Source organism: Parambassis ranga, chromosome 14, assembly GCF_900634625.1.
Source record: "Parambassis ranga chromosome 14, fParRan2.1, whole genome shotgun sequence".
Taxonomy (NCBI): domain Eukaryota; kingdom Metazoa; phylum Chordata; class Actinopteri; family Ambassidae; genus Parambassis; species Parambassis ranga.
In genome coordinates this window covers 13,325,004-13,350,469 of record NC_041034.1, presented here as the reverse complement: position 1 = coordinate 13,350,469, position 25,466 = coordinate 13,325,004, and the positions used below count along the sequence as shown (strand labels likewise).

Genomic DNA, 25,466 nt, shown 5'->3' with positions numbered 1-25,466 from the left:
TAAATCTATAGTGCAAATAAATCCCACCACTCAGACAAATTTAACTCGAATTCCCATCAATATCCACCACAATCTGAATTCAATGATTCCCATTACAACGTATCCGGCACACACTCTTCCTGCCTCTTGGTGGCATTAATCGCCCCTCATACAGCCCCTCACTTCGCTCAGTGAGGGCTGTGAGGGCTATGACTCCATGTCTGCACAGGAGGGAGGATGCTCAGAGCGAACCCAACCTTTCCAGACACCGCTATGAAGTAACAGTCTGCGCGCTGCTCTCTGCTCTGGATGGTGCTGGGATGTATTTTGGAAGAAGGGTCGGGCAGGAGCGACCCACCAGCATCACCGCCGCTGAGTCTGACAGGAATGACAAGTAAACGAGCTCTTTCAAGCAAGTGAGCGACACAGGAATGTGCACAAGTCCTCTGGGCTGCGCTCTGGCTCCTCACCGCGGCATTTTGGACCTTTTTGGACCTACATCTGTTTGTTTGTAAACCTCCAGCAGAGGAGAATTCAGAGTCACTGTTTGTTTTTTGTTGTATTTTCATTTGACCGTAACTCTCAGTGAGGAGTTGTTGGGAGTGTTTTTCTTTTGTGACGCGTGAAGACAAACTTCTACCATGGCATTGATTATGGAGCCTGTGAGCAAGTGGAGCTCCAGTCAAGTGGTTGAGTGGATGCAAGGTAGGCACGCCTGATTGTCAGATAGACAAAGTGATACCACACCAAACGTATAGCTGTGGTGTAGCACTGTGAGTCCAAATGCATCTCAGAGTCGAGATGCCCAAAGAGAACAAAAACACCTGCTGAGCCTCGGTCGGGGTTTCGCCTCATCGGCACGCAGCCTCTGAAGGCTTTTAATCACACCTTTAAACCGTTTGATCGATTTTCCAAGCACGACTTGCCCTTTCAGACAGCGATGTTCTCCACAGCCTAACGCATTCACATTGGCTCAGAACGGATAAAAAGAAACCTCTATTGTGTCCTCCGGTGGTCATTGTTAACGCAGGGCTGCCTCGCAGGAGGTGGGGAAGCAGCAGAGATCCAGCAGTTACACACAGATGATTACCCTTCTCACTGCATCTGGGGGCCAGTATATGTGGAAAAATGATCAAATGCGCACAATAATTAAACAACAGCTGTCATAGGCATCACACTATCAGAACCATCTGTAAGACATGTGAACCCACAGGGGCTCAAAAGTCATTAGGAAGTCACAGGATTTAGGGATTTAATGGACTAAGGTGGACTTAGACATAAGACCACTTTAGTGTAGATCAGAGCATCATCTCATTTTTTTGTGGAACCTCCTGCTGAATAATCCTGGTATTGAACCCATACAGCCAAGCTGTGATTAATGGAGAAGTTAGATAAACACTTAATTGATCCTTCACAAGATTTGTCAGAGGCTCCTTTGAGAAAACATGGCTGTTTATTCAGTCTCCAAAGATCTGTAAATGCTGTGCAGATTTACTTAAAACAGCATTTCTGGGCAGATTTCCCCTTTTAGTTCTGCTGCCTTTTCTCTGTTTGCTTTACAAAGTTCTATTGAAATGTTGAATTCAGCAGGATGATGTAATGTGACTGTGTGTTTTTCTTTTAGTGCTGTGTGATTGTTTCAGTGTTGTTTAGCCAAGCCCACGTGCTCACGTGTCAGGCTGCAGTAACATATACATCCATACGTCTTCGCCTCAACACACACACACACACACACACACACATATTTATGAGCATTCTAAGCCTGCAGGTGTTTTATCCTGCCTCGTTATGATTGCAAGCATCAGACCTTTCCTTGTACACGCTGATCTGATGTTGCCTTTTAAACTGAGCTATAGGGGCGTTTATACAGACAGAAAGACCACAGCAATTCACATGAGAGCTAAGATCTGTAAATAAACCCAAGTGATAAATGTGGCGAGAAGTGGAGATTGGATATGTTAGAGGACTCCTCAGTGTCCCACATCTGATAAGTGGAGCAGCGACAGTTCCTATGCCGAGAGCCCAGTAATGGTAATTTAAAGTGAGGGGCAGAGTGGCACAGGGAGACACACAGGGAGGCAGAGGGATGGAGCGAAGGGGAGGGGGATAGAGTTCATTCTTGTCTCACATCCATTCTCCACCAACCCCTGAAGGACTGGCAGCATTTTCGTCGTTAGCATTCACAGGTTCCATTATTAGCATACAGCTCCGTGATGTCACTGGAGGCCAAATAGGGGCACCCCGTGACCTTCCCACAGTCCCTCTGCCTCCACTGCCCCCGTTAAGTGTTTTGTGTGCAGCTAGACGCTCCATTCCCAGCTGTGACAAAGCCGCTTTAAAGGAGAGCTCTCTCGCCACAAAAGAGCAAAGAATTCCAGCTTTGACTGAAAATTTGTTCTTGACATACCAAGTGAGAGGAATCTGTGCAAACATGTCTGTTTCATCTGTGTAGTTTGATATTCAGGTCTGACTCTGTTCTCCTCCTGACAGTGTTTGTGAAGTTTCATGCTTTAGTGCGCACACAGTAACTCTCCTTTTGTGACAATTCAGAGTAACACAAATTATAGCTCCTTTCCCTTAAATTACGGGTATATTACTGGATGTCAGGCTGTGATTCTTAATAATCTGAGCCACACATGAAACATGATTAGAAAAGCTGATATAGTTTAGATTGCTTTTAGTGCAATCAATGAGTTAAACTCCATCTAGAAGGGATTTCTATTACACGGCAACATAATATGGCGGCTTTACCATTTATTCATGTTCTGTTTTTTATGTCACTCTTTGATGTGACACTCTAGCAGTAATACTCAATTATACAACACTATCAAAAGAGCACCGTAAAAAGATTCCTAGTGTCATTTAACAATGTAAAACCCTATGGGAGTTTTTTAATTACTGATAATATAGTCAGCAGATTAGCCACATCAGCCTGATGTCTCATGTTGCTATCCACTTTGAAAAATATCATGTCGTCCCTTCACTTATTTCTACATTTTGTCCCGCGGTCAGGGAAAGAAGCCCTGCCAAAATTTAGTTTTCGTGGTTTCTATGGCAACACGGGGAATACTTCATTGACATAATGAGACTCAATTAACTTGGTGAAGAGGCTGATTAGTTAAGCCTTTAAATGGTATGCAAAACCATGAAAGTCCTTATGTTTCCTCTCCTCCGTTTAGCTGCCAGCTAAACCCGATGTGAATGCCTGATCAGGTTCAGCCTCAGCATTGAGTCACATGTGTATGATTGGTCCACAGCGATGAAAAGACAAGATGTGCAAAGTTGACAGTGTGTTTGTGAAAGGAAAAAAAGGGGGACAGAGAAGATGTAAACAGATCTTGTGTATAGAAACAGCCATACAAAGCATCTCCCCCCCCACCCCGTCTCTGTTGGTGAAAGGATAACAGAGCACAGCTACACTTTTCTGTTTCTATACAATAAATCATCGATATTGTCACGTCAGAATTTACATACGAAAAACTGCTGTCATTATGTATGCATATAATTTCCTGCAGCTAAAATAGAGCTAATGCTACAACCATCACCACATTTTGTTTAATTCTGTGTCACGTGTTTCTGGTTTCTGTGATTTTACATCTTGATTTTTTTGTGTTAAGCATCACGATGCATGCATCAGAGTTTCACTAAAGTCATGGTGTAATTGAATGAGACGATTGTTGAGGTGTGGAATTGTTTTAGTCTGCCGTGCTTCATCAACTGTTTCTCCACAAGACTCAACACCTGCTGCAGCGGCGAAACGCAGAAAGCAGGCTGAGCACAGATGCATTATTTTTTTAGTTAAAAGCCCTCAGCAGTCCGAAGCTGATGTACTGCAGCTCAGGACTGTTGATGAGGGGGAATGTGTCAGATTTCCTGTCTTACCGTTTCACACAACAAAATACAACCTGTGCTGACACCTTACAGATTCTGGCACGGACATCCAGCCTGATTACAACATGTAATGCAAATCAGAAAATTAAACACAGCCTCTGAGCTTCGGCTGTACTGAAAGTTCTTCTGTTGTTCTGTGTGCTTCCCTCAGGCTTGGACGACTGCCTGCAGCAGTACATCAAGACCTTTGAGAAGGAGAAAGTAGGGGGGGACCAACTCCTGCGTATCACCCACCAGGAGCTGGAGGATTTGGGAGTGTCCCGGATTGGCCATCAGGAGCTCATACTGGAGGCTGTGGATCTGCTCTGCGCTCTGGTGAGTCCAAACTTCACATACCGGCTTCCCACTACTCTCACTGTCACTTCAAACAGTCATACGCCGCAGAGCCATGAGGTTTCTGTGGAACATTTGGAGCCTCCTTAGCTAATCAAATATTTAAAAAAAAAAATCAATGGATAAACTGAGTCTTTGGACAGTTTGTAAGATTTCAGCTGTATTTCTGCCTAAAGTTATCATCCATAAGTCTGTTAATCAGTTAACACTGCCAGTCATCTCAAGGATGAGTCAGTGTGTGTTGCCTTGAGCTCTATTTTTTTTAAACATTACAGTAAATCTACCAGAGTTAGTAATCTGGCCAAAATATCCACCACAGGCAAATCTTACAACTGTCATTTGTGCTGACATGGATTACTGCCTCATCTTGAAGTGATTTCTGCTCAGTTGTGTGTCTGTCAGCATGAAGGGCTGCTGTTCGGACGTAGCTGAAGTTGTTCAGCTTGTAATGCTCTCCATGCTTAACTGCAGTGACCTGTGTTACCTTCTGAGTCAGGTATCAATATAAGAGAAAACAACAGCAATTTAACTTCCAGTCAGGAGAGCCTCTTCACCCTGTAGCACCTGATGGAAGTGCTTTGTAACATGGGAGAGGGTAATGTGGAATAAAGTTATCTGGAGCGCGCTACAGAATAACCCCACAGAGAGATGAGTCTGCTCTCTGGAGGGCCTGTGTGAGCTGCTCAGACACACACAGCAGAATGAATGAAATTAAATTTGGGTGTATTTTTCCCAAGGTGAAGAAGACAGTGTTCATTATTCAGCAGAATCTCTAAGTAATGAAGCAACTTTCAAATACAAACAGAGCAGAAATGTTACATATTATTTTATTGTTAAAGGCTACAGTATATGGAAAAACACATAATTTACAGTGTCAGTATCAGTAGAATAGTTTGTTCTTATTTATTGGTTTAGGATTTTTGTAAATGGAAGCACTTAACACAAAATTGATGTAACTTCTGCAGAATGTTTTAGCAAATAGCTAGTTGATTGTTTGGTACTTGTTTGGTAAAATGGCATAAAATAAGTTAACTGCTTGTATTATGCAACCAACTGTACCAAAAAAAAATCCATACTGCTATGAGACTATTATTTTTTATTTTTGCTCAAATTAACTAAGGGTACAAGTTATTTAACCAGTGAATATAAAGAACCCTGTCATCCACCTGTAGCTGTTTGACCAGCTGAACCCGATCCTTCAGTTTTACATCTTTCATATTCGCTTAGATTGTCTGACTATCAACAAATCTTATAAAAACGACAGCATTCAATTTCAGTTTGTACTTGAATTAGACTGAATGGAAATCAAAGGAAACGTGGTTCAGATGGTTAAATCAGAAGTTGAAGGACGGAGTCTGGAATGGAAGTAGAGATGGATATGTGTTAACCTCGCAGACACTAGATGGAGATTTAGTGGACTGAGGGCACAGATGCAATCTGAATCTAAAGTCCTCTCATCCTGCATCGCCGCACGGGGGGCCCTGCTTCCACCCCAAAGCTTCTTACATAACTGGGATTTGGGTTTAAGTCTCTCGGGCGCTGCTGTATTAAATATGATTAGTGGCCCTCCTGCTGCGCTCTCCCCTCCTAAGAAACACTGGCGTGATAGACGCCCACGGGCCTGCACGTGCAGTATGGCGCAGAGGCAATGAGTGTGCTGCGATCTCTAATCATGCAAAGTGACAGCTGGTTTCTCACATGTTTCTCATATGTACAGCATGTCTGTTGTGCAACAAGGGTGGGCTGGCCTTCTCATGGTCTTCTTTATCCACATGGTGGTGAAGAGATGACAATTGTTTTTCCAGTCTGGAGAAATTCTTGGATTGCATCAGAGTGCAAACAAACAGTCCCACACTGGTCAAACAGAATGAGTTTACTTTCCTCTCTCCTCTAGAATTACGGGCTGGAGACAGAGAATCTGAAGACGCTCTCTCATAAGCTCAGCGCGTCTGCAAAGAACTTGCAGAACTTCATCACAGGAAGGCGGCGTAGCGGCCAGTATGACGGCAGGGCCACCCGCAAGCTCCCTAATGACTTTCTTACGTCTGTGGTGGACCTCATTGCTGCTGCCAAAAGCCTCCTGGCGTGGCTGGACAGGTGAGATTTGCAAAGAGGAGCTCCTCATATCCACACACACACACCAAGGCCATCCATACAAACAGTGTTTTATTTAATTCACCCCTTACATTAGATAAAATATGCACACATGACATGATTGTTTGCATTTTCACATATTTTTGGTTGAAAACCATCTGCGTCTGTAACCCCTTCTTCAAAAAGAAAATCAAACAGCCTTACACATCCTGCTTCTTGTTGTTTGGGAGATTCAGGCTTTTATTTATTTACTTATTTATTTATTTATTTTACCAGATACAGAGAGCTTTGTTTTTTTTTCTGTCCATGACCAATCAGCTGACAAGAAAAGATGAGTAAAGGCATTATATAAGTCGACTTTGACAGGGTGGCCAAAAAACACACAGAGAAAGTCTATTTATATGTCGCTTCATCCCCTGTTTTCTCTGTGGGATTGTGCCAGCGAGTGCGTCTCCGTGATGAATTTGGAAGTTCAAAGCTGACGACGGGCAACAGAAATAAAAAAGTGATTTCTTTCTTTCTCCCTTATAGCAGACAGCATTTAAATTAAAGCATTTCTTCTAGTTCAAATAAAGTCATTTGCATATTTGCTTACAAAAGCATACATTATATATATATATATATATATATATATATATATATATATATATATATATATATATTAGAAGGCTGTACATAAATTTGACCAATGATTTAGTCTCAGATTAAGAATGATCTAATGGTTCATTCCAGGTGCTCCTTCTTTTTTAGGTCTCCATTTGCTGCCGTGGCAGATTACTCAGTGACCAGAAGCAACGTGATCCAGCTGTGTCTCGAGCTCACTACAATTGTACAACAGGTACCTGAATTAAGAATTAATTATATGTACTTCTGCATATATTCTGCATGTCTCGTACAAATATTTGTAGACAACAGCTGTCTGAAATTCGAGTAATGTTGATCAGACATAAGGGAAATATCAATCAGCATATCAACAATCAATCATTAGAAAATAGAGATTATTTGTCTTTCAAGGTCCTCTATAGCCGAAACATCAGTAATTATGAGACGGAGATAGTTAATGGTGTCTTTATAGAGGATAATGTTAATATGGTGTTAAGAGAAAAAAAATTAAAGTGGGAAGAAATTAAAGGTGGGAGTGAGAGAGGGTGAAAGGCTGAGAGAGAGGAAGACTGGCAGAGAGAGAGGGAGAGAGAGACGTGCCTCCGCATTGGTGATTCATTTGTTTTGTGTTTGTGCATGCCTGTGTGGGAGTGTTGGGGGTTATAGGTGCCAAGCTGCTCTGGTTTTTTTTTTTTTGCTTATATCCACCTACAGCAGAAATGCCAATAATAAATGCATTTTGACAAATTCTCCTGAGGTAACAGTGCTCTCTCTGAATGTTCCCCAGGACTGCTCCGTGTATGAAACGGAAAACAAAATCCTGCATGTGGTGAGTTGCTGACATTGTACCAAAAGGACTGAAAGAAAAATGATGTCATGTGCACATACTAAATCTGTATTTAATGTGCCCCTTCCAGTGTAAAACCCTGTCAGGGGTGTGTGAGCACATTATCTCTCTGTCCTCGGATCCGATGGTGTCCCAGTCGGCACATTTGGAAGTGGTGCAGCTCGCCAACATAAAATCCACTGAAGGCTTGGTAAGACCTCTCCCACTCAGACATACTGGGTCATCCTGTTTAGTATGGTCGAAGTCCTCTGCACACATCAACATATAATGTGTCATTCATATGTGTCACATTTATCCTAAAGGGGAACTAACTCGCTGAAGGGCTTAGTTGTAAAAATTTGACAAAATGAAATAATATGTTGTGATAATATAATTTTCTCTGGTAACTTAATTTTACTGAAAACCCTCAAAACTCTCCATGTCCTCTAATGTGAAGCAATATTGTTTCTTATTTCTGATGTAGTAAGTCCCTGAAATCTTCCAAATTTTCTCTGTAACATTAAATATTCCTGGATAAACAGGCATAATCATCATTTTTATACTTACAATATTAAATAAAATAGTTGCCTTCTAAGAGTGTGGCATGCATGTGTGAGCATACCTGTCAAAAAGGCATTTGACATATTGATTGTTTCCTTATGATGACTTCCATGTATTAAATTAAGACATAAAGTCTTCATATTTAACCACACATTCCCTCTTATGGCCTTGCTGCGTGTGCATAATTTAGGAGCCTGTAAATAAAAAGGTTACTCAAAGCTAGCTGTGTAGCTAATGAGCTCATAATAACAATGAAGTCTGACATTTTGAGAAACGAGTCAATCATCCAGTCACATGCTGAACAGCTGCTGTGGACCGAACGCAATCTGTAAGACGCACACTTCACTACACACCTGCGCACAAGGCAGCTTCCTGTATACATTTCATTAAACACCAGGATGTTACATTGTTTTCCAATGAACACAGGAAGAACTCACAACTGCTACTGTTAATGCAGTATGATGGTGAAACCTAACAGACAGCATGACTTCTGACAGCACAGTCTCTTTGATTCAGATACGGCATCTTGCAGCATGTCGCTCACTCACTGCAGCTAAAGTTAATTCAGCTGCTCTGTCACAATACTAACAGTGGGGAAAAAAACACACTGTTTGTAGTCATTGTTGCAGGGTTGGCTGACCCACATTACAAAAAAAAATCCACATATTTGGTCTTATCGTATCCATCTCTGAAACTTCAATTTCATCCTCAGCAAGATGCAGGTGAATTTGATGTGCTCTAAGCGTGGGAAAAAAATGCATTACAAAATCAACAGAAACATCCCTGTCCTTGTTACCAGGAGTTAATTTCACTTGTGAAAGCAGCAGGAATACTGTGGGTTGCTCATGATCGCTGTGTGCTGCTTCACTGTCCTCTTTTTATGGAGCACACTGTCCCAAAACTGGGTTTTGCTGAGCTGGTGGGCATGTGAGTCAGCTGATATAATGAAACATGAAACATGAAAAACATGTTGGCCATGATGAAATGAGTCAAATACAAAGGGCTAAATTTTGTGGTGCAATAACTAACAAAAGTATGCACACTTACTTAAAGATGGAGGCAATTGCTTTTGCCTACACTGTATAACCCTCAGCACTTTGTTGGACTCCATCTTCGCGCTGACCTATACTCAGACACACGCTCGCAGCTTGGGGCCACAATAAAAGCCCCCCCCACACACACACACAAATGCTAGCACTGGGCATGGAAGGTCTCTCATCTGTTCAGTAAAAACCTGAACATAACAGTGGGCCAAGTGGCCTATAAATAAACCTCCTCCACTCGTCTTGAAGACTGGCATGCTGCTTCTATGTGTGTGTGTGTGTGTGTGACACATAGTTATGCATGTGTACTCATGCATATCTGTGTGTGAATCTGGTGGTGTGTATTTTTGTGATGTTTGGCTGTTAAGCACTTTCGACCCCTTTTAGTGAAAAAGCTCTTTCTGCTACGGACCATCAGTATTTGCAGATAAATAATCCTCCATATTTGATTTAATCTGCTTGGAGGAAGACTTGAGTGGCTCTCACTACATGACATGAATTCAGACAGTGTCAGGTACATCTGAAAAATACAGCCATGTGGTCTGTTTGAATGTCACTGTCCTTATTTATGAATTTGTCAGAGCTCTTCGGTCTTTCTACGCTGATAAAAATAATTGTGATAAAACCACATTTCTTCTTATTTTTACACTGAGCAGATTAAAACAAATGATTTTGCATTGAAGTTACTTGCAACAAATGCAAATGTCTAATGAGTCAGGTCTGCGTTGCAAATGGCTGTGTGGTGTGTCTGAGCTGTTTATTATTAATTTGTTGTATTCACTTATATTCATTCCCACAGGGCATGTACATCAAATCAACATATGATGGTTTACACGTTATCACCGGGACGACAGAAGGAGTGAGTACAAGCTTTGTGGATCTTCACTTCTCATTCACTTGAAGTGTACTTAGAGCTAGTTGTGCTGCCTGTACTTATGTCACAGCAATCTGTGTGTCTCTGTGTGTATCAGTCCCTGGCTGACCGTTGTAAGAAAATCCATGCTGGAGACGAAGTCATTCAGGTCAATCACCAGACTGTGGTAAGATCAACATTTTTTTTTCTCAGCCCTTCTTATTATTTATGTGTCTTTATGTTTGCTGTCTGAATTTGCATATGATGTTTTCTTATGTGCGTTTTTCATTTGCATTTGCAGTTTGTTTATGCAAATGTCTGTTTAATTCCTACATACTTGTTTTGTACACAAAGAAATCCCTGGCACAGATTGTGTGTATGGATGCCATTCCTTTGCACACACTCCTTTTATACGCATCTGTTGTTCAGTGAAACCACCGCAACACAAATGTTATTGTCTTAGTCACTGGCAGCATGCGTCTGCTGTGTGTACTTTATATGGACATTGCTCTGGATGGATGTGTCACCTCGGTTATAGCAGGGTCAGTTGTAGGATCCTTTCAAGGCGCCTGCGGTGTCAGGTGATCTCAGCCCGTTGGATGACAGTTATCTGTTGTTGTGCTGTAATTATGGCTTCTCTAGCTAGTAGCATGATCAGTGAACAACATACCACCCTCACCTGCTCCAATGTGTGTCTCCTGGATGCTTCCTTTTATTAGGTTATCGCACCTATTGAAGCTACTACTACCCCAAGAGAGTGCTTACTAGAAACTGCTTACTAGCCTGTTCATAGGGGAATGACAACAACCTTTAAATAGATGATAACATTTAAAGCATGCACAAAGTTACACATTGGTTTGAAGATGTTCTTTTTTTCCTTAAGGTTAGATAATAAATAGATTTTCTAAATATACACTTACACACACTTATGTTTGTACTTAATTTATTTGATTCGATTTGATTCAAGGTACTTGTGAAACATCTTGCAAATTGCGAGAAGGATTTGGAGTGACAAGCAATTATACTTGTTATCTAGGCTCAAACCTGAGGTGTTTCTCTTCATTCTTCCTAAATTAACATTGGTGGTTGGTGACATATCACTATCCTAAGCTGCGCAGAGCTTTAAACCTGAGTGCTAATCAGCCAAAATAAGCATCTTTTCATTGATTTCTGTCAGTGAGACATGACTGCATAAGGGTCCTGCTTCTGATGTGTATAGCATAATGTTATAAATTCTGTGCAAATGAAAGGAATGAAAACTTCCTGTGGTGCAGATTTTAAAAATAGCACCCTTTGTTTAAAATAATTGCTACTTGTGTGTGTGCAACAGCAAGACGTATGATAATTACACAGCTCAAGTCAGGATCATTTCAGTCAGTCACCTCACCCACAGAATGCAGCCATTTTTACAGAGAATAAGTAGAAAAACAGAGTTGATTTGGGTGTCAGGACTCTTTCATGTCATTGAAGCGTACAGAGTTTAAAGTGAGAGCCTGGGAGGTGTCGGTGCAGAGATTGTTTAGCATGCTGTAAGTAATAACACTAATGGTGGTTCAGTCGGCTGTGGATGCTCAGAAAGGAGCCAAGATTTATGATACATGTATGTTCATTATGTATTCATTTGTACGATTGACATCTGTCCTTTTCATCTTTTCATCTAATGTTGGACAACATGACTTACTTATTGTATAGTGCTGGGATCCAGGTGTTGTCAGATGGATGCTGGAGAAGCAGTGCTGACTGAAAGATGTCCTGCTGCTGCGGCTCTTTGCCGAATGAGCAGCGCCTGAGTGAGTTTGACAGCTTAAGTAGGCGATGGCAATATGTAAGCACAGCTGACATGTCTGCTGATCCAAAAGTGCACTGTCACTCATAAAGACAGCCATAAACAGCTTCAGTACTGTTAGTACGTGTAATTTATTGTGACATGGAGCAAATTTCTGATGGCTGATTGTTTATGAATGTCCAAACAAGCCCTCTACTTGCAGGAAGACAACAAACCAAAAAGAATAACTTTTCAAAACTAAACCTTGAGGTTTAAAAACACACCACCAAGGGAAGAAGAGGACATGCTTCAAATAGTTGAGATATTTATAATTAAGGCAGCTGGGAGCAGACGACCACCGAGGCAGACCAAAGATCACTTGATTTGAGGATCTATTTTACTTTAGCTGATAAGCTACATCAACCAAACATCCTATGAACGTGGAGCCCACTAGCTGGTGTTGAGAAATAAATATCTCTAGGCCACAACGATTGTGTGGTGCAAGAATGGCCAGTACATGTAGGATGCTTAAAACACATGAACGTCACTACGTACAGATCAGTAAGAAGCTTTACCAGATGAAACAAAAAGAAGTGACCAGAGTCTTGAGGTTTCAGCTGGCTGACCATTCAATAGGCTTTTAATCAACACATTTTTTTGACTACTCGGATGAAAATCTTTTTATTATAGAATAAAATGAGCTTTGTAATCTATAAATCTGTGTAAGGAATTTTGTTTTGTTGCTGTCAAGGTAAAAAAAATTAGTTGGAATACAAAGTGATTGCCAGGTCAAAAAAGAAAGAAAGAAAAATGTTGCTTAGGCTGCTTGGATTACAGGACATGTACAGAAATTCAGTGCAGTCCACTGAGCAGGAGAGGATTTTTCTCCCCAGACTGGACCTGGCATATTTGGTTCAGCAGCAGACAGTGTTTCTCTGGGCAGGATGTTGTTTGTGCCAAATGTCATTAAAAGTGGGTTAAAGAGTTTTTACAAGACATGCAGCTGTTCACAACGTCACGCCTCAGCGCGACAGGACAGGAGGTGTTCGAGATGCCCTCTGGCATCGACTTTGTGTTTGTACACTCATCAGCATGAACCTCAGAGACTGCAGGCTGTGCTACAGTTATCGTAATACAGGATCCACCTGTATTAGTTATGTTACAATTATGTTGAGTGATTGACAAGTTTATGGCCTATAGGGAAGACAGTAAGCACTGCCACTGACCACCAGGAGTAAAAGGTGATAGTTGAAGATGCCTCATCAGGTGAATAAGGTATTGGATGGGGTCAAATCCACATTCCTGGGTGGCTTCCCTGAACTGCTCCTTCTTGTTGTCCTGATAGATGGGCACTCCTCTCGTCAACCTCCCACATCAAATTGTCTTGATTTTCTCCCATAGCTGTCTCATGAGATCAGAGCAGTTGGCCTTTGTAAGTCTCATCCATCCTTACAGATTGTTGGAAAATCTGCCTCAGAAATGATGAGATCCCCCGCTGACATGCGGTGAACCCGCTTCACATCAAATCCAAGGAAATGTCAAGATGCTGCAAACTGTCACCTTGGTTACCTGGAAGTTATTGTAGATAACTATATGGACAAGAGATACTCATCACCCAGTGATATCTGTCGATATGTCAAGGTCTTGTCGTGGATCCTGGTCAAGGTTTTTGTCTCTGCCAGGTTTGAGTTCAGTTCATGCTGCGCTTAAATCCCTGCATCAGTTCAGAGTATTCTGTCTGTTTTCTGACTCACGGAGCCGCCTGTGTGCACCGAGGAAACCCTCCTCATGCTGTTCTTGTTTGCTAGGTGGGCTGGCAGCTAAAGAACCTGGTGAACTTGTTGCGTGGGGACCCTGCAGGTGTCACCCTGACGCTGAAGAAACGCCCACAGAGCACGCTCACATCAACCCCCGCTCTGCTCAAAAACATGAGATGGAAACCACTAGCTCTGCAAGTATGACGGCTGCTTTTATGCTCCATTGACATATCATTTCATCCCATTTCTGTCTGAATATTTATGTTCTTTAAGTGTTCATCTCTAAATGCTTGTCCTCAGTCATAGTGAACGAATGACGGCAGACTTTGGACGCAAGAATCAGCTCGAAAATGTCAAAAATTAACTGGATGACACAGAGATTTTCTAATAGCATGCAAGTGCCCTGAAACAAGTATTAGCTTAGCAGCGAGATTGTTTTAGACAGGATTTCACTGTGTTGTAGTGGCATCACAGTATTACTACAACAGTAACACAACACGTTTTCTAAATATTACATTTTCAGAATACACAATACAATAAATGCTAAATACTTAAAGAGTTACTCTTGTGATTAATTGCTTCTAGCATCCTTCATTCGAAAGTTGACATTTCAGCCCTAAGTGGCATCTGTTGTCCTACTTCAGCCAAACCAATTACATTATTAGGATCGTGCGCCTGAGCCAGAATGGGGAGGGAAATGAGAGGGATGTGTATTAAAGTAGTCCAGCCTTTCTTTGAGTCCCATTCCAGAGAAAATGTTTTCTCCCCCCTGAGGCCCTGAAGCTTGGTCCGGCTCAGCCTCCCCCCACCTTCACGTCCTCACATTCTTCTTCTCTACCTAAATCGAATTTTGCTCTCCTGCTGGCATTTTTAAGGACAAAAAAAATTGAGGAGAAAAATGAACACAGAACATGTAATTTTTCCGATACATAAGAGATGTGACTAAAATGACGAATGTGAAGGTAGACTGTTGAGTAGCTCACTGTGGTGTGGAAGCCCTGCAGGAAGTCTGACTAATATAACGGACTTATAATGGAGCACACAGAGAATCCAATTATGCTTCACTGATGCTGGTCAGCTGTGAGCTACACAGCATATTAGCATAGTTGAGTAATGTCTAATTAGTATTCTATTGTCGAAAAGGCTTTTTCAGAAGTCTGCTTTATCACTGCTAAACATGCATCTTGGATTGGATTATGTTTTTCTGACTATTCTAGTTAGGTTGATGACTTTGCAGCTCCTTTGTGATTCTCTAGTGGTGGTAAAACCTATCTCTATTTATCAGGAACAATGTATTTCCTCTTAGTAAAAGCGGACTATGAGACTATGTAGGCTATGACCAGATTTTTCTTGACCTGAATGACTAGGCTGCACACCGACCTGCCTTCTCCTGTGCACCAGTTAGAACTGGAGCATCAGAAACATACAGAACACTGCTCATTTCACGGTCGAGAAGCTCGGCGGCACAGTCAGAACAGAACGATCGGTCCCCGGCTGCTGTGAACTCCAAATTTTCATTGTGTCAATCCATGTAACTGTTTCCCTCTCTCTCTCTGTGTCTCTCTCTCTCTCTCTCTCTGTCTCTGTCTGGCTGTCTCTCCGTCTTTCACACATGTTCACACATACACTCGCTCACACACAGCCAATCTTCCCTCAGAGCCCCAGCAGCAGTGTCGCTACACCCACCAGCACTTTAAGCACTCCATCCAGGAGGAGTAGCTGCGCCCTGCAGGACCTCTTCATCCCCCCTCCTCCGGCTGAGCCGTACACCCCCAGGTGAACAGAAGCCTGCGCAACCAACACATAAAATATCACACATGGTTTAGGTCAATAAATTGAATTAAATTTAGCCAAACATTAAAGACACCCTGTAGAGATTTTGCCTGCTAACAGCACTGTGGAGGAATGTCTCCATGGGTGGACCGGGCTTTTTTTTATATACTGGTCATAATCTGCATTATAGCATTGTTGGGAGGGTTCCTTAAAAAATGTATTTCACCGCAGATGTAAAAACATTCTGTTGGGCAACATAAAGTGAGTAATATAATGTGGCATTCACACAATGGTGCTATCTAAAGTAGACTGAACCCAGAGTCTCTCTTAGGGTGCTTTTTTTACTAGCAGAAAAGATGTCAAGACCATTTTTCCTCAGTCCTTCATTTTCCACAGTTAAACATGATGAGATACAAATACATGAAAAAAAGTGCATACAATTTGGGTTTTTGTAACCCTCTGAAAACAGAAAATGCATAGTTAATGGAGCGTATTGCATTAACCAAAAGTTCAAAAATATTTTCAGCATTTAGCACAGTTGGGGGGCTTGTGTACATTTTAGTAGATTTATACATTATTGAATCGAAGTAATTAGTATTATGTGCATGTGTAAAATGACTGATCCTCACTCTTGTTGTTTGCTTATTAACTTGGACCACTGACTACTTTAAACTGCATAATGCAGACTAAATCAAAGTGATCTCTATTCCGATTTAAACAAAGTACAGTGACTCATACTTTGCATTCTCCAGAGCTATGGTGCCGATGCTCCTTTTCTCTCGTGTTAGTCTTTAAATGATAAAATTCTGTTGCCACAGAGATGATAAGGGGAATCTGCCAGATGATGATCCTCAATCAGACGTCCATGTCGCCGAGGGATCTGAGTCACCAAACTCCTACCTGGACCAGGAGTGTCGGCAGCGATTTCCTCTGGTGGAGGAGGATGCTATATTGTACTGTTACGAGTATGACCAGAACCAAGAGGTGTCATCGGTCCGCAGGGGGAGCACTCCCACTTATGGTAAGACCTCTGCCTCATCTGAAGATACGCTGCTATAATCGAGAGGATTCAGAGCCGCTGCAAATGTGACGTCTGTACGTCTTTGAAATGTCTGCAGCCGTTTGATGTATGTGTGTGTGTTTGCGTGTGGGCAGCTGTGTGATATTGACGCTCCCTCTGCTTTCTTTGCACCAGGCAGGCTTAGGCCCATCTCGATGCCGGTGGAGTACAACTGGGTGGGAGACAACGAAGACGTGGCCAAGCTGAAGAGAGAGAGCAGGAGAGGTGAGTGGGAGGCGGTGGGAACGGGAGGAAAAGAAAGGGAGGCAGAGAGGGACAGAGAGAGCTGAGGTGAGTGGGTGGGTGGATATCTTATAATATCCTCACCCTCTCAGATCTCAGAGCCAAAACATAGAAGGATGAGCTGGCCTGTCAAAACTGATAACATGCTGGATATCAGTTCCTGCCTGAATCTCCTCCATATGTTCATAATCTATCACTGCTCCTTTTTTCCCTTCATCCCTCTCTCCCTGCTTCCCTCCTTCTCGCTTGTAGCTCTGCTCCGTATGGATATAAAAAGTACACTGTTGCTTTGGCAACTGTATAAATATCTTTTCCTGAGATTTTGTTGGTGACTGTTGAGCTAGGTGGTAAATGGAGTGGGCGGAGACTGAATTGCTTTATTTCAGTTTCAAAGAAAAGACTTGAGTGATGTGTTTGTTTCCTCTGGGGATGGTGCAGATATGTTTGCTCCTTTGGGTTTTTTAGAAAAAAAGTGATGCTGCTATATTTATCTACAAGAGACAGTATTTGGAAGTTTTGAGGGTGAGGGCTTCCTGCCTGACTACAGCTTCCTCTGTAGATGTTTGTCAAATATTGCTCTAGAAGTCTTTTGTTGCGTCAGACTGCACTGATCACCGGTGACAGACTGGTCAGAAGATTATGGAGTTTGATCAGCATTGTTGCAGGCGATTCAGTGTGTGTTTAATGATTAGTGTTCAGTAATGTGTTTGCTTCTGTCCCCGCAGAAAACTCCCTCCTCCGTTTTGCGAGTGAAGACAAAGGCCCTGGCGAGGACTTCCTACTTGGACGCAGTCTGAGTCAGAACAGGAGGAAGACTGAGCGAGGAGCCAGCCCCACCCATTACACACTGGTCCCAGCTGTCTCCCTGTCCACATCCAGCTCTGACTCTGCATCCTTGTATCATGTCAGTGCTGTATGTCAGAACACCTGCATGGTGTGATCATCTGCAGGTTCTCATTTTTTTTGTGTGTTTGCAGGTATTTGAGAGATCCTCTTTGCTGTCAAGGTCAAAGAAGAAGAGTAAAGGTGAGTGCATTTTGTTGTGAAACCCAGATGTGGGCAGATGTTTTCAGAAGGGACCCCCTTCTCTGCTCTCTGCAGCTGGAAGTCCCATGTCTGCAATCAGCAAGCGGCGGATTTCCTGCAGGGACCTGGGTCAGGGAGACTGTCAGGGCTGGCTGTGGAAAAAGAAGGATGCAAAAACCTATTTTTCACAGAAGTGGAAGAAGTACTGGTTCATCCTGAAAGACACGTGCCTGTACTGGTACATGAATGAAGAGGTGAGTATGAGGTTTTCCATCAAAGATAGACTGACTCCATCGAGACATTAGGTGGGACTTTGATCTAACTGTCTTTTACATTCTTGTATCAGGATGAGAAGGCAGAGGGCTTTGTCAGCCTCCCGGAGTTCAAGATTGATCGGGCCACTGAATGCAGAAGGAAGTTGTGAGTGCTCATTTTCATTTCATTTTGCCTGAGTATTAGACAAAAGATATTTTTAGAATATAATTTATGAAGCAATGAGAAGAGAGTTTATGTCTCATTCTAAGATACTATCCCACAAATGTACAGCAGTATGGTTGACTGGTAATCTTGCGCAGATTGTTTTCTGGCAGATGAAATGTCTGCTGCAGGGTTGTTATGATGACTGCCTCTCCTTGCTCTACCATAGATGCCTGAATGTGAAATTACAGCTGACAGATATGATTTTTTTATGGTTTAATAATTCTCTTTATACTTTTGAACTAACAACTGTTGTATATGAAACTGATATATAAGTGAATGTCTCTCTGAAGCAGGTAGAGCTCTATTTTGCAGTTTTAAAACTGGTGTCTGTGGTAACATTCCCACTGTGACACACCAGTAACATTGTTAGGAAGAGGCAGATAACCATAGCTACAGAGGAAAAAGAAAAATGCAGAGAAAATTCATCTGACATCCCTGATCAAACAGAGCTCTGTGTCCAGAGGAAGGATTTCTGTGTTAAAAAAAAAGTGCAATCAATGCCAGCAACTAAGGCTGAAGTACATAACACTGCTGGCTCCGAAGTCCCAGGCTGATGTTCAAAATGTCAAATACAGAGAAAGGCAACATTTATGTATTTCCCCAGTATTTCTGTTTCTGCAGCACTCTCCAATGCTGCAGTGATAATCCATGTGAGCTAGCTAGCATAAATTCACATTCATTGTAATATCTCTTAAGTTTACTCAACCCTGTGGGCTGAAGCATAATCTAAGTGGACCGATGATGATTTTCCTTGGTCTCTTGTAAGCTTAGTCAAACGCAACAATTCTGTGCTGTAGCTTTAAATGTAACAGAAATTAAAGCACGGCCTTGTCAATTTTTAAATTAAAAGTTATTAGTACTGTCTTTTTGTGTACCTGTCATTACTATGCTACTGAGACTCATATTAAGCAATTCATCCACAATCCAGGATGCAGAGTTTTGCTTTTTGACTATCTGCAAGTATGATCATGCATAACTTGGCAGTATGTATTTATATTGTAAAGAAAGGGCTCTTTATTTAGCTCCAGCAGAATGGCGAACAACTGCTAAAAAAAAACTGGTAAGCCACGTGTGAATGGCAACAACAACAACAGAGCAGTCTATCTCTCTTCTCTAAAACGAACCACAACACCCACAATTCCACCGGCAGCCCTCCCCCTCTCTGCCTGTCCAATCACTGCGCGTGCACATCTTAGAAATCCTGCGCACGAGCATAACTGGCAGGCAGTTGAGGGCTCGGGAGGACACCCACCCCAGGTCACTACAATATGTTAATGTGTGCTGTGTGATGTCTCTGTTCTTTTGCTCACATATCATTCTATCACTTTTCTTTCAGTGCTTTCAAGGCTTGCCATCCGAAGATAAAAACTTTCTACTTTGCTGCGGAGAATGTAGACGACATGTCTCGGTGAGTCAGTGAGGTTTTGATAGCCACGTTGCAAACTCCAATCCTGGAGTCCCAATACTGGACTGTCCAGTTCTAGAAGATAATTGGTCTAACTGGGGAACACACACACATACACACACACACACACACACTCACACTAGCAGAAGATGTTTTATTGGGTGTCAAACTGCTGTCTGTCATGACTGCTGCTCTCCCCCACAGGTGGCTGAGTCGTCTCAGTATGGCGGTGGCAGGCTACTCTGAGCAGGAGAAAATGCGCCAGGACCAAGGTGAGATTAGTCATCGTCTCTGCAAACATTACTTCAACCGTTATATAAAGCTCTTAACACTGAGCACTGGGACATGCTGTTACTTCTGGTTTGAGGAAACATAGTTAGACTTCACTTGGCGAGATTTGCTGTTATGGGTTCACGCAGTCATTTGCTATCACAGCTCCAGCGTCCACATCTTTAACACCCATACAACAGAACAAACCTGCCTATTAGCACCTTAATGTTTACTGAAAAATGATTGACACATAAGTGTCTGGTACGTGACAAAATGTTATTATGTCAGATATATTTTAGCAAATGAAATGTTTTTTGATGTCCTGAATTCATTTTTCGGGACAAAATGTCGAGCTTGTTATGTTCACATCCCTTTGCCTGGATAGGAAGTCATGTAACTGGCCCTTGATGCTATTTAGAGGAGCCTACGTAGAAACCTTGCGTAGGTGGGCGGCAAGAGCAGGTTTTGTCACTGCTTTTATGTAGAGGGGGGTCCTTCCTTCATAGACGAGCATCTAAATTAGATCTATAACACCTCTAGAACACTTAACAGGAAGTTCTCACATCTTACATCTTACATTCATCCTTCTTCACACTCACTCTCAACAGCAGACCTGGCCTTCTACATCACACCTACACCACATCGACACAGATTAGAAACAGAGAATTAGACTTTTCTGATCTGATGAAGCAGTTCAGTCAGGAAACTGTATGATTTTTCATTATATGTTATGTTTAAAGATTCTTGTATATCAACATGACAGTCTGTGGGTTCATGACAGATTATTGGAGTGAGAGTGACCATGATGACGTGGAGATGCCCCCAATGCCCAAACAGGACAGTCCACCACCACCTTATGACACCTATCCCAGAGCATCCTCAGTGAGTATGACACCCTAAAGAGATATCACCCTGTGGGGCACACTTCTTTTTTTCACTAATCTCTTTGGATTTAGGTGAGTCCCTACCTGGAACCAAAACGTGGCCATTTCTCCTCTTCTGATACGTTCCAGTCTCGATCCTCTCATGAGGAGTTCCGCACCGAGCCTCAGGAAAGCAATAGCAACAATGGCGTCTCCCCGGGTCCTAAGACAAGCAGCCACCGAAACTCGTGGCAGGATCAGATGGAGAGCAACACAAGGATGCACTACCTCCAGACATTCCCGGTGGAGGAACCCCTGCTGTCTGAGGACAGAGACCAACTGGCGATGGAGTACCGCAGGCAGTCCACTCTGCCCGCACAGCGCAGCCTGCTGCAAGAACAGTACAGAGCCCTGCCTCTGCCCCTCAGGGCCAGTATCGATTCAGAGGCGGGAGGGAAACCCCGCAGCTTCACGCTGCCACGGGACAGCGGGCTCCACGCTATCCTGGCTGCCACTGCTGCTGCCTCAGACCAGACAGAACCCCAGCACTATCAGCTGGACCGGACCAGAGACACAGGTGCCACACTTTACAGCTTTCTGTTTTGTATTAATTTAAAATGCCTTTGCAACCCTATATTGCATACATGTTTTAATTTGATAGATTATGAAATAGGAATATTGAAATTATAATTTGATATAACGAATTTTATTCCTGATTTATTCACATGTGTTTGGCAGAAAATGAAACAGTGGTATTTAGTGTTAACGGGCTGACGGCATGACGTGCTTCCCACAAACCCCAGTCACACTATTAAAGGCTGATGAAGCTAATCTGACAGTGTTGTGGAGGAGGGGAAAGTTGCAGCAGACCTTTAGAGATGTTGAAGGAATCACACACTGCTCCGTGCAGATCAGGCGTTTCATCTGCATATAGGCTTGAGCAGGAGTGCCTATTTGTCTGCATTTATTTTATTTAAGCTGCTAACAGGCAGTCAGAGCCCGCAAATGTCAGAGGTTGAATACTCGCTATTATTGCTTTATTGGATTGGATTTGAAGTCAGCCCATTTGCCGTCCCTCCACCACCTCCAGGGCAGTTGTCTAAGTGAGATGAAATTTAGTGTCTTATTTGATACTGATTTATCTTGGCAGTCCACTCTTTCCGTCTCTCTCTCTTTCTCTCTTTCACTCACACACACTCATTCATTCTCTCTCCCTCGCCCGATCGAGATGTCGTCATGCCTCTGGGCAGTGTTTGGATGGTGAAGCGAGGAGGAATCCTTTCAGTCCATGTTAATGTTGAATTCTGAACAGGATAAAGAAACACGCCTGAGGGTCCTCCTCTCTTCTTGTCCTCATTTATCTATTGCTCTGCCGTTGGTTTTCTCCACCACTTCCCGTGAAGATGAGAGAGAGACACAAAGCAGGCGGCAAACAAAACATGATACATTTCAAAGCACAGCCCCAAAGCTTCAGAGTGCAGCACCCTGCTACAAAAGGGACAAGTAACAGAAGCAGAGCATTGTAGTGTTAGAGTAATGCCAACAGAGGGCAGTATCTGTAAACAAGAGACACAGTTTCCTGACTGCATTTAATACAAAAAAATGTCAGTCAAAATAAAATTTTAAAACTTGAGCTCTGACTTATTTTTTCTTTAGCCTTATAATAAAGTATTTAAAGATCACCTTATCTTTAAAGCTAGAAAAATGGACCCTCGTGTTAAGTATGATGTGACTTCACTGTTACATCCATTGATTGTACAGAAATTCCCAAAATATCTTCAGGAATGAATGTATTTTGATTTGTGATGCTCACAGCAAGTATTTGGAAAACTCTGCAGCAACATTCTTTCCAGAAAAATGTTCTTGTAACTGAGAGGGTTGTTTTGAGTCTGTTCACTGGCCACTTGTTAGCTCCAGCTCTGCCATGATCTCATACTGGGCTTGTGTGTAATATGTGTGGGCAGAGGGAGGCTGTGTGCTGACAGAGACACTGCAAAAATAGTTTTGGTAAAGTTTCTGAAGTGTGTTTGTTCTTGGGAGCTTTTTTATTTTAAACTTGTTTTTAATGTAAATAATAGGTCAAAGTCTTTATTAATGGTTGCTGATCTATCTTCCCAGGTCATGGACGAGACTGCAGGATGCAGACAGACTCTCTGGTGGATCTGTACCGGGCTTTGGAGCAGACCAGTCTGTCTACCTCTGCAGACCACAGATCAGCCAGCCGCCTGGAGTATAAGCGCTCATTTGTCCGTAGAGTTAATGACCCTCTGCTAAATGACAAGCTCCACCGCCTGCGGATCCTTCATAGCTCACTGAAGGTATACCCACATATCTAAACATTTATTTCATCTGTATGTGTTTTATTTGCCGATTACTAATCAAATCTGTCTTGCAGAATGTCCCTCTTCAAGACACCAATCGGTCATTAGGTTTTTTAGGGTAACCCGTTGTGCGTCGAACGTATCACCTCTTGCCTCTTGCTGCTGAAGGTAAAAAAGAAAAAGGCACCAGAAAATACCTTGTACCTGCCACCCGCTCCTCTACTCTACTGCTCCTTAAACATCACTCCCAATGCAGGAACACAAAGACTTGGGGGTCCCTCTTTGCCTCTGTCTCTGTCTCTTTCAGATGGGAGCTCTGATAACAGGTGAAGAAAAGGGGGTGACTGGATTGATAAAATAACTTTAAGACTCACAGGGTTCCTGGCAAATAAGCACTTTGTGTCCGTGTCAAAGATTTTCTCAGAGAGCTTTTAAACTCACCTCTCACGTGCATGGCCGCCTCCTCCGCTTCTGTTGAATCGTTTTATGCTGGAGTTGTGTACAGAGCTTATTATAAGCATTTTGGATGTACACAACGTTTTGTTATGCATGTGTGTTTGATTCATGGGTACATTTGTTCTATGAGTGTACAGGGTCTTAAGGATATACATACATATATATATACATATACATATATATATATATATTTAATAATACAACAACAGTGACCACACAATGCTTTGGGGTACTTATAAAAATTGTACATCAAGTGCTGTGCCTCAGTGATAGTGAATGTACACTGTACTTTTCCAAAAGTGATGAGAAGAAGATATAGATGACAAGCTCTGTTTTTCCTCCAAACAGAGGCACAGAAATATAACGCTTGGCAATAATGAAATAGTATTGTAAATTAAAAAGGAATGATCAGAATAGTTGTCTATTTTTGTATGCATGCTGTCTACCTGATTGTTGGTAAAAGAGTTTTGTATTTCTATGTGATCCAGGAGAATATCCTCCCCCTACAGACTGACACCCACACACGCATCACACACACTCAAATACCGCAGTGTATTTTTAATTATTCTTATACAAACTGAGCCAGAAATCTGATTTTATTTGGAAGTGTTAACCATTTAAAAAAGAGGAATAGGTGTATTTATTATAAGTGTTCAATGTACAAGCATGCTTTGTAAAACTAAAACACATTACCATGCTATTTGAAACCGACTCACATTGCACATCTGTGCCACATTGTAGCTGCTTTACTTTTGTTTTTTTATTATTAAATAAAGTATGGTATTGGAACACGGATGAAGAAGAAGTGTTTTATTTGCAGTGGAATTCCTGATTTTTCAGAGCCAGCCATGACACAGAGGATGCAGCTTTAAGGGCCCAATAGGGCTTGGAGTTTAACCCCTGACATACTGCTCATAGGCAGACTTGGCCTGCATGGCCTTTGGCAGTGTGCTGTGTCCAGAGGCAAAGCAGAATCTGCTGAAGGAAAAGTCTGGGATTTGAAACCAGTATCTCCTGTTTACTAGGCACAGGCTTTTTAACAACAGAGTTGCAACAGCTCTGTATGCAGCTTCAGAGGCCTAAGCCTCAACTATAATGTTCTTTTTTATAAATCATTGATTGATCATGATTTACAGTTAGTTTACAGTTAGATTATTTAACAGTTAGTTTGATAGTGAAGCATCCACCACTGTGTGTTTTTATTATAATACAGCAGAAAACTAATTCCTTATTTACGAGGGATTTTCATATTGTACATACTGTGTATTTAGTGAAAACTAATGACAGTGACCTGCAAATGCCACAGGTTGAAATGCTGCAGTCCTACAATACAAATATAATGACAGGACAACAGAAGATCTTCTCAGTCTCAAACAAATAAATGATAAAACAACAAATCCACAGCACACACTCTGCACAATGTGTCTTGTTTGAACAGCAACTAGTGAATAAAATGTTTAGTTTCAAAAGTTAAAGGAAAAAAGGCCACCTAATAACAGGCAGCAATACATACATTATTATAACAAATGTATTGACCTCATGATCCTCATGTGCTCTAACATGCACTGTGAGCTGTAAGGTCTTATATAGACAGGTGTGTGGCTCCTAATCAAGTCCAATCAGTATCATCAAACACAGCTGGACTCAAATGAAGGTGTAGAATCTGTATCAGAAGAAATTTACGCAGCTGAGTTCAATATATCAGTGTCACAGCAAAGCCTCTGAATACTTAGGACCATGTCATATTTCACTTTTTCTTTTTTAATAACACTGCAAAAATGTCAACAATTTCTGTCAATATGGGGTGCTGTGTGAATATTAATGAGGAAAAACATGAACTTAAATGATTTTAGCAAATGGCTGC

At 42.1% G+C, this 25,466-nt stretch overlaps 1 protein-coding gene across 1 annotated transcript; it reads left to right on the top strand.

Moving 5' to 3' along the window:
- The first annotated feature begins 546 nt into the window (after positions 1 to 546).
- On the top strand, positions 547 to 23,826 carry LOC114445884 (connector enhancer of kinase suppressor of ras 2-like). The gene is made up of 22 exons (XM_028421193.1): positions 547 to 684; positions 4,022 to 4,185; positions 6,098 to 6,300; positions 7,030 to 7,135; positions 7,688 to 7,729; positions 7,818 to 7,937; positions 10,130 to 10,189; positions 10,302 to 10,370; positions 13,757 to 13,903; positions 15,348 to 15,481; positions 16,297 to 16,499; positions 16,674 to 16,763; positions 17,507 to 17,685; positions 17,759 to 17,807; positions 17,883 to 18,061; positions 18,154 to 18,227; positions 19,624 to 19,695; positions 19,897 to 19,964; positions 20,744 to 20,844; positions 20,919 to 21,402; positions 22,944 to 23,143; positions 23,221 to 23,826. The coding sequence occupies exons 1-22, from the start codon at positions 621 to 623 to the stop codon at positions 23,266 to 23,268; spliced, it is 2,856 nt and encodes a 951-aa protein (XP_028276994.1). The 5' UTR covers positions 547 to 620; the 3' UTR covers positions 23,269 to 23,826.
- Positions 23,827 to 25,466: the final 1,640 nt, after the last annotated feature.

Bases quoted from the DNA above. Each gene is read 5' to 3' on its own strand.
- LOC114445884 (XM_028421193.1), top strand. From the start codon at position 621: ATGGCATTGATTATGGAGCCTGTGAGCAAGTGGAGCTCCAGTCAAGTG. The intron at 19,965-20,743 runs GTGAGATTAGTC...GGTTCATGACAG, and splicing joins GAAAATGCGCCAGGACCAAG to ATTATTGGAGTGAGAGTGAC. The intron at 20,845-20,918 runs GTGAGTATGACA...CTTTGGATTTAG, and splicing joins CCTATCCCAGAGCATCCTCA to GTGAGTCCCTACCTGGAACC.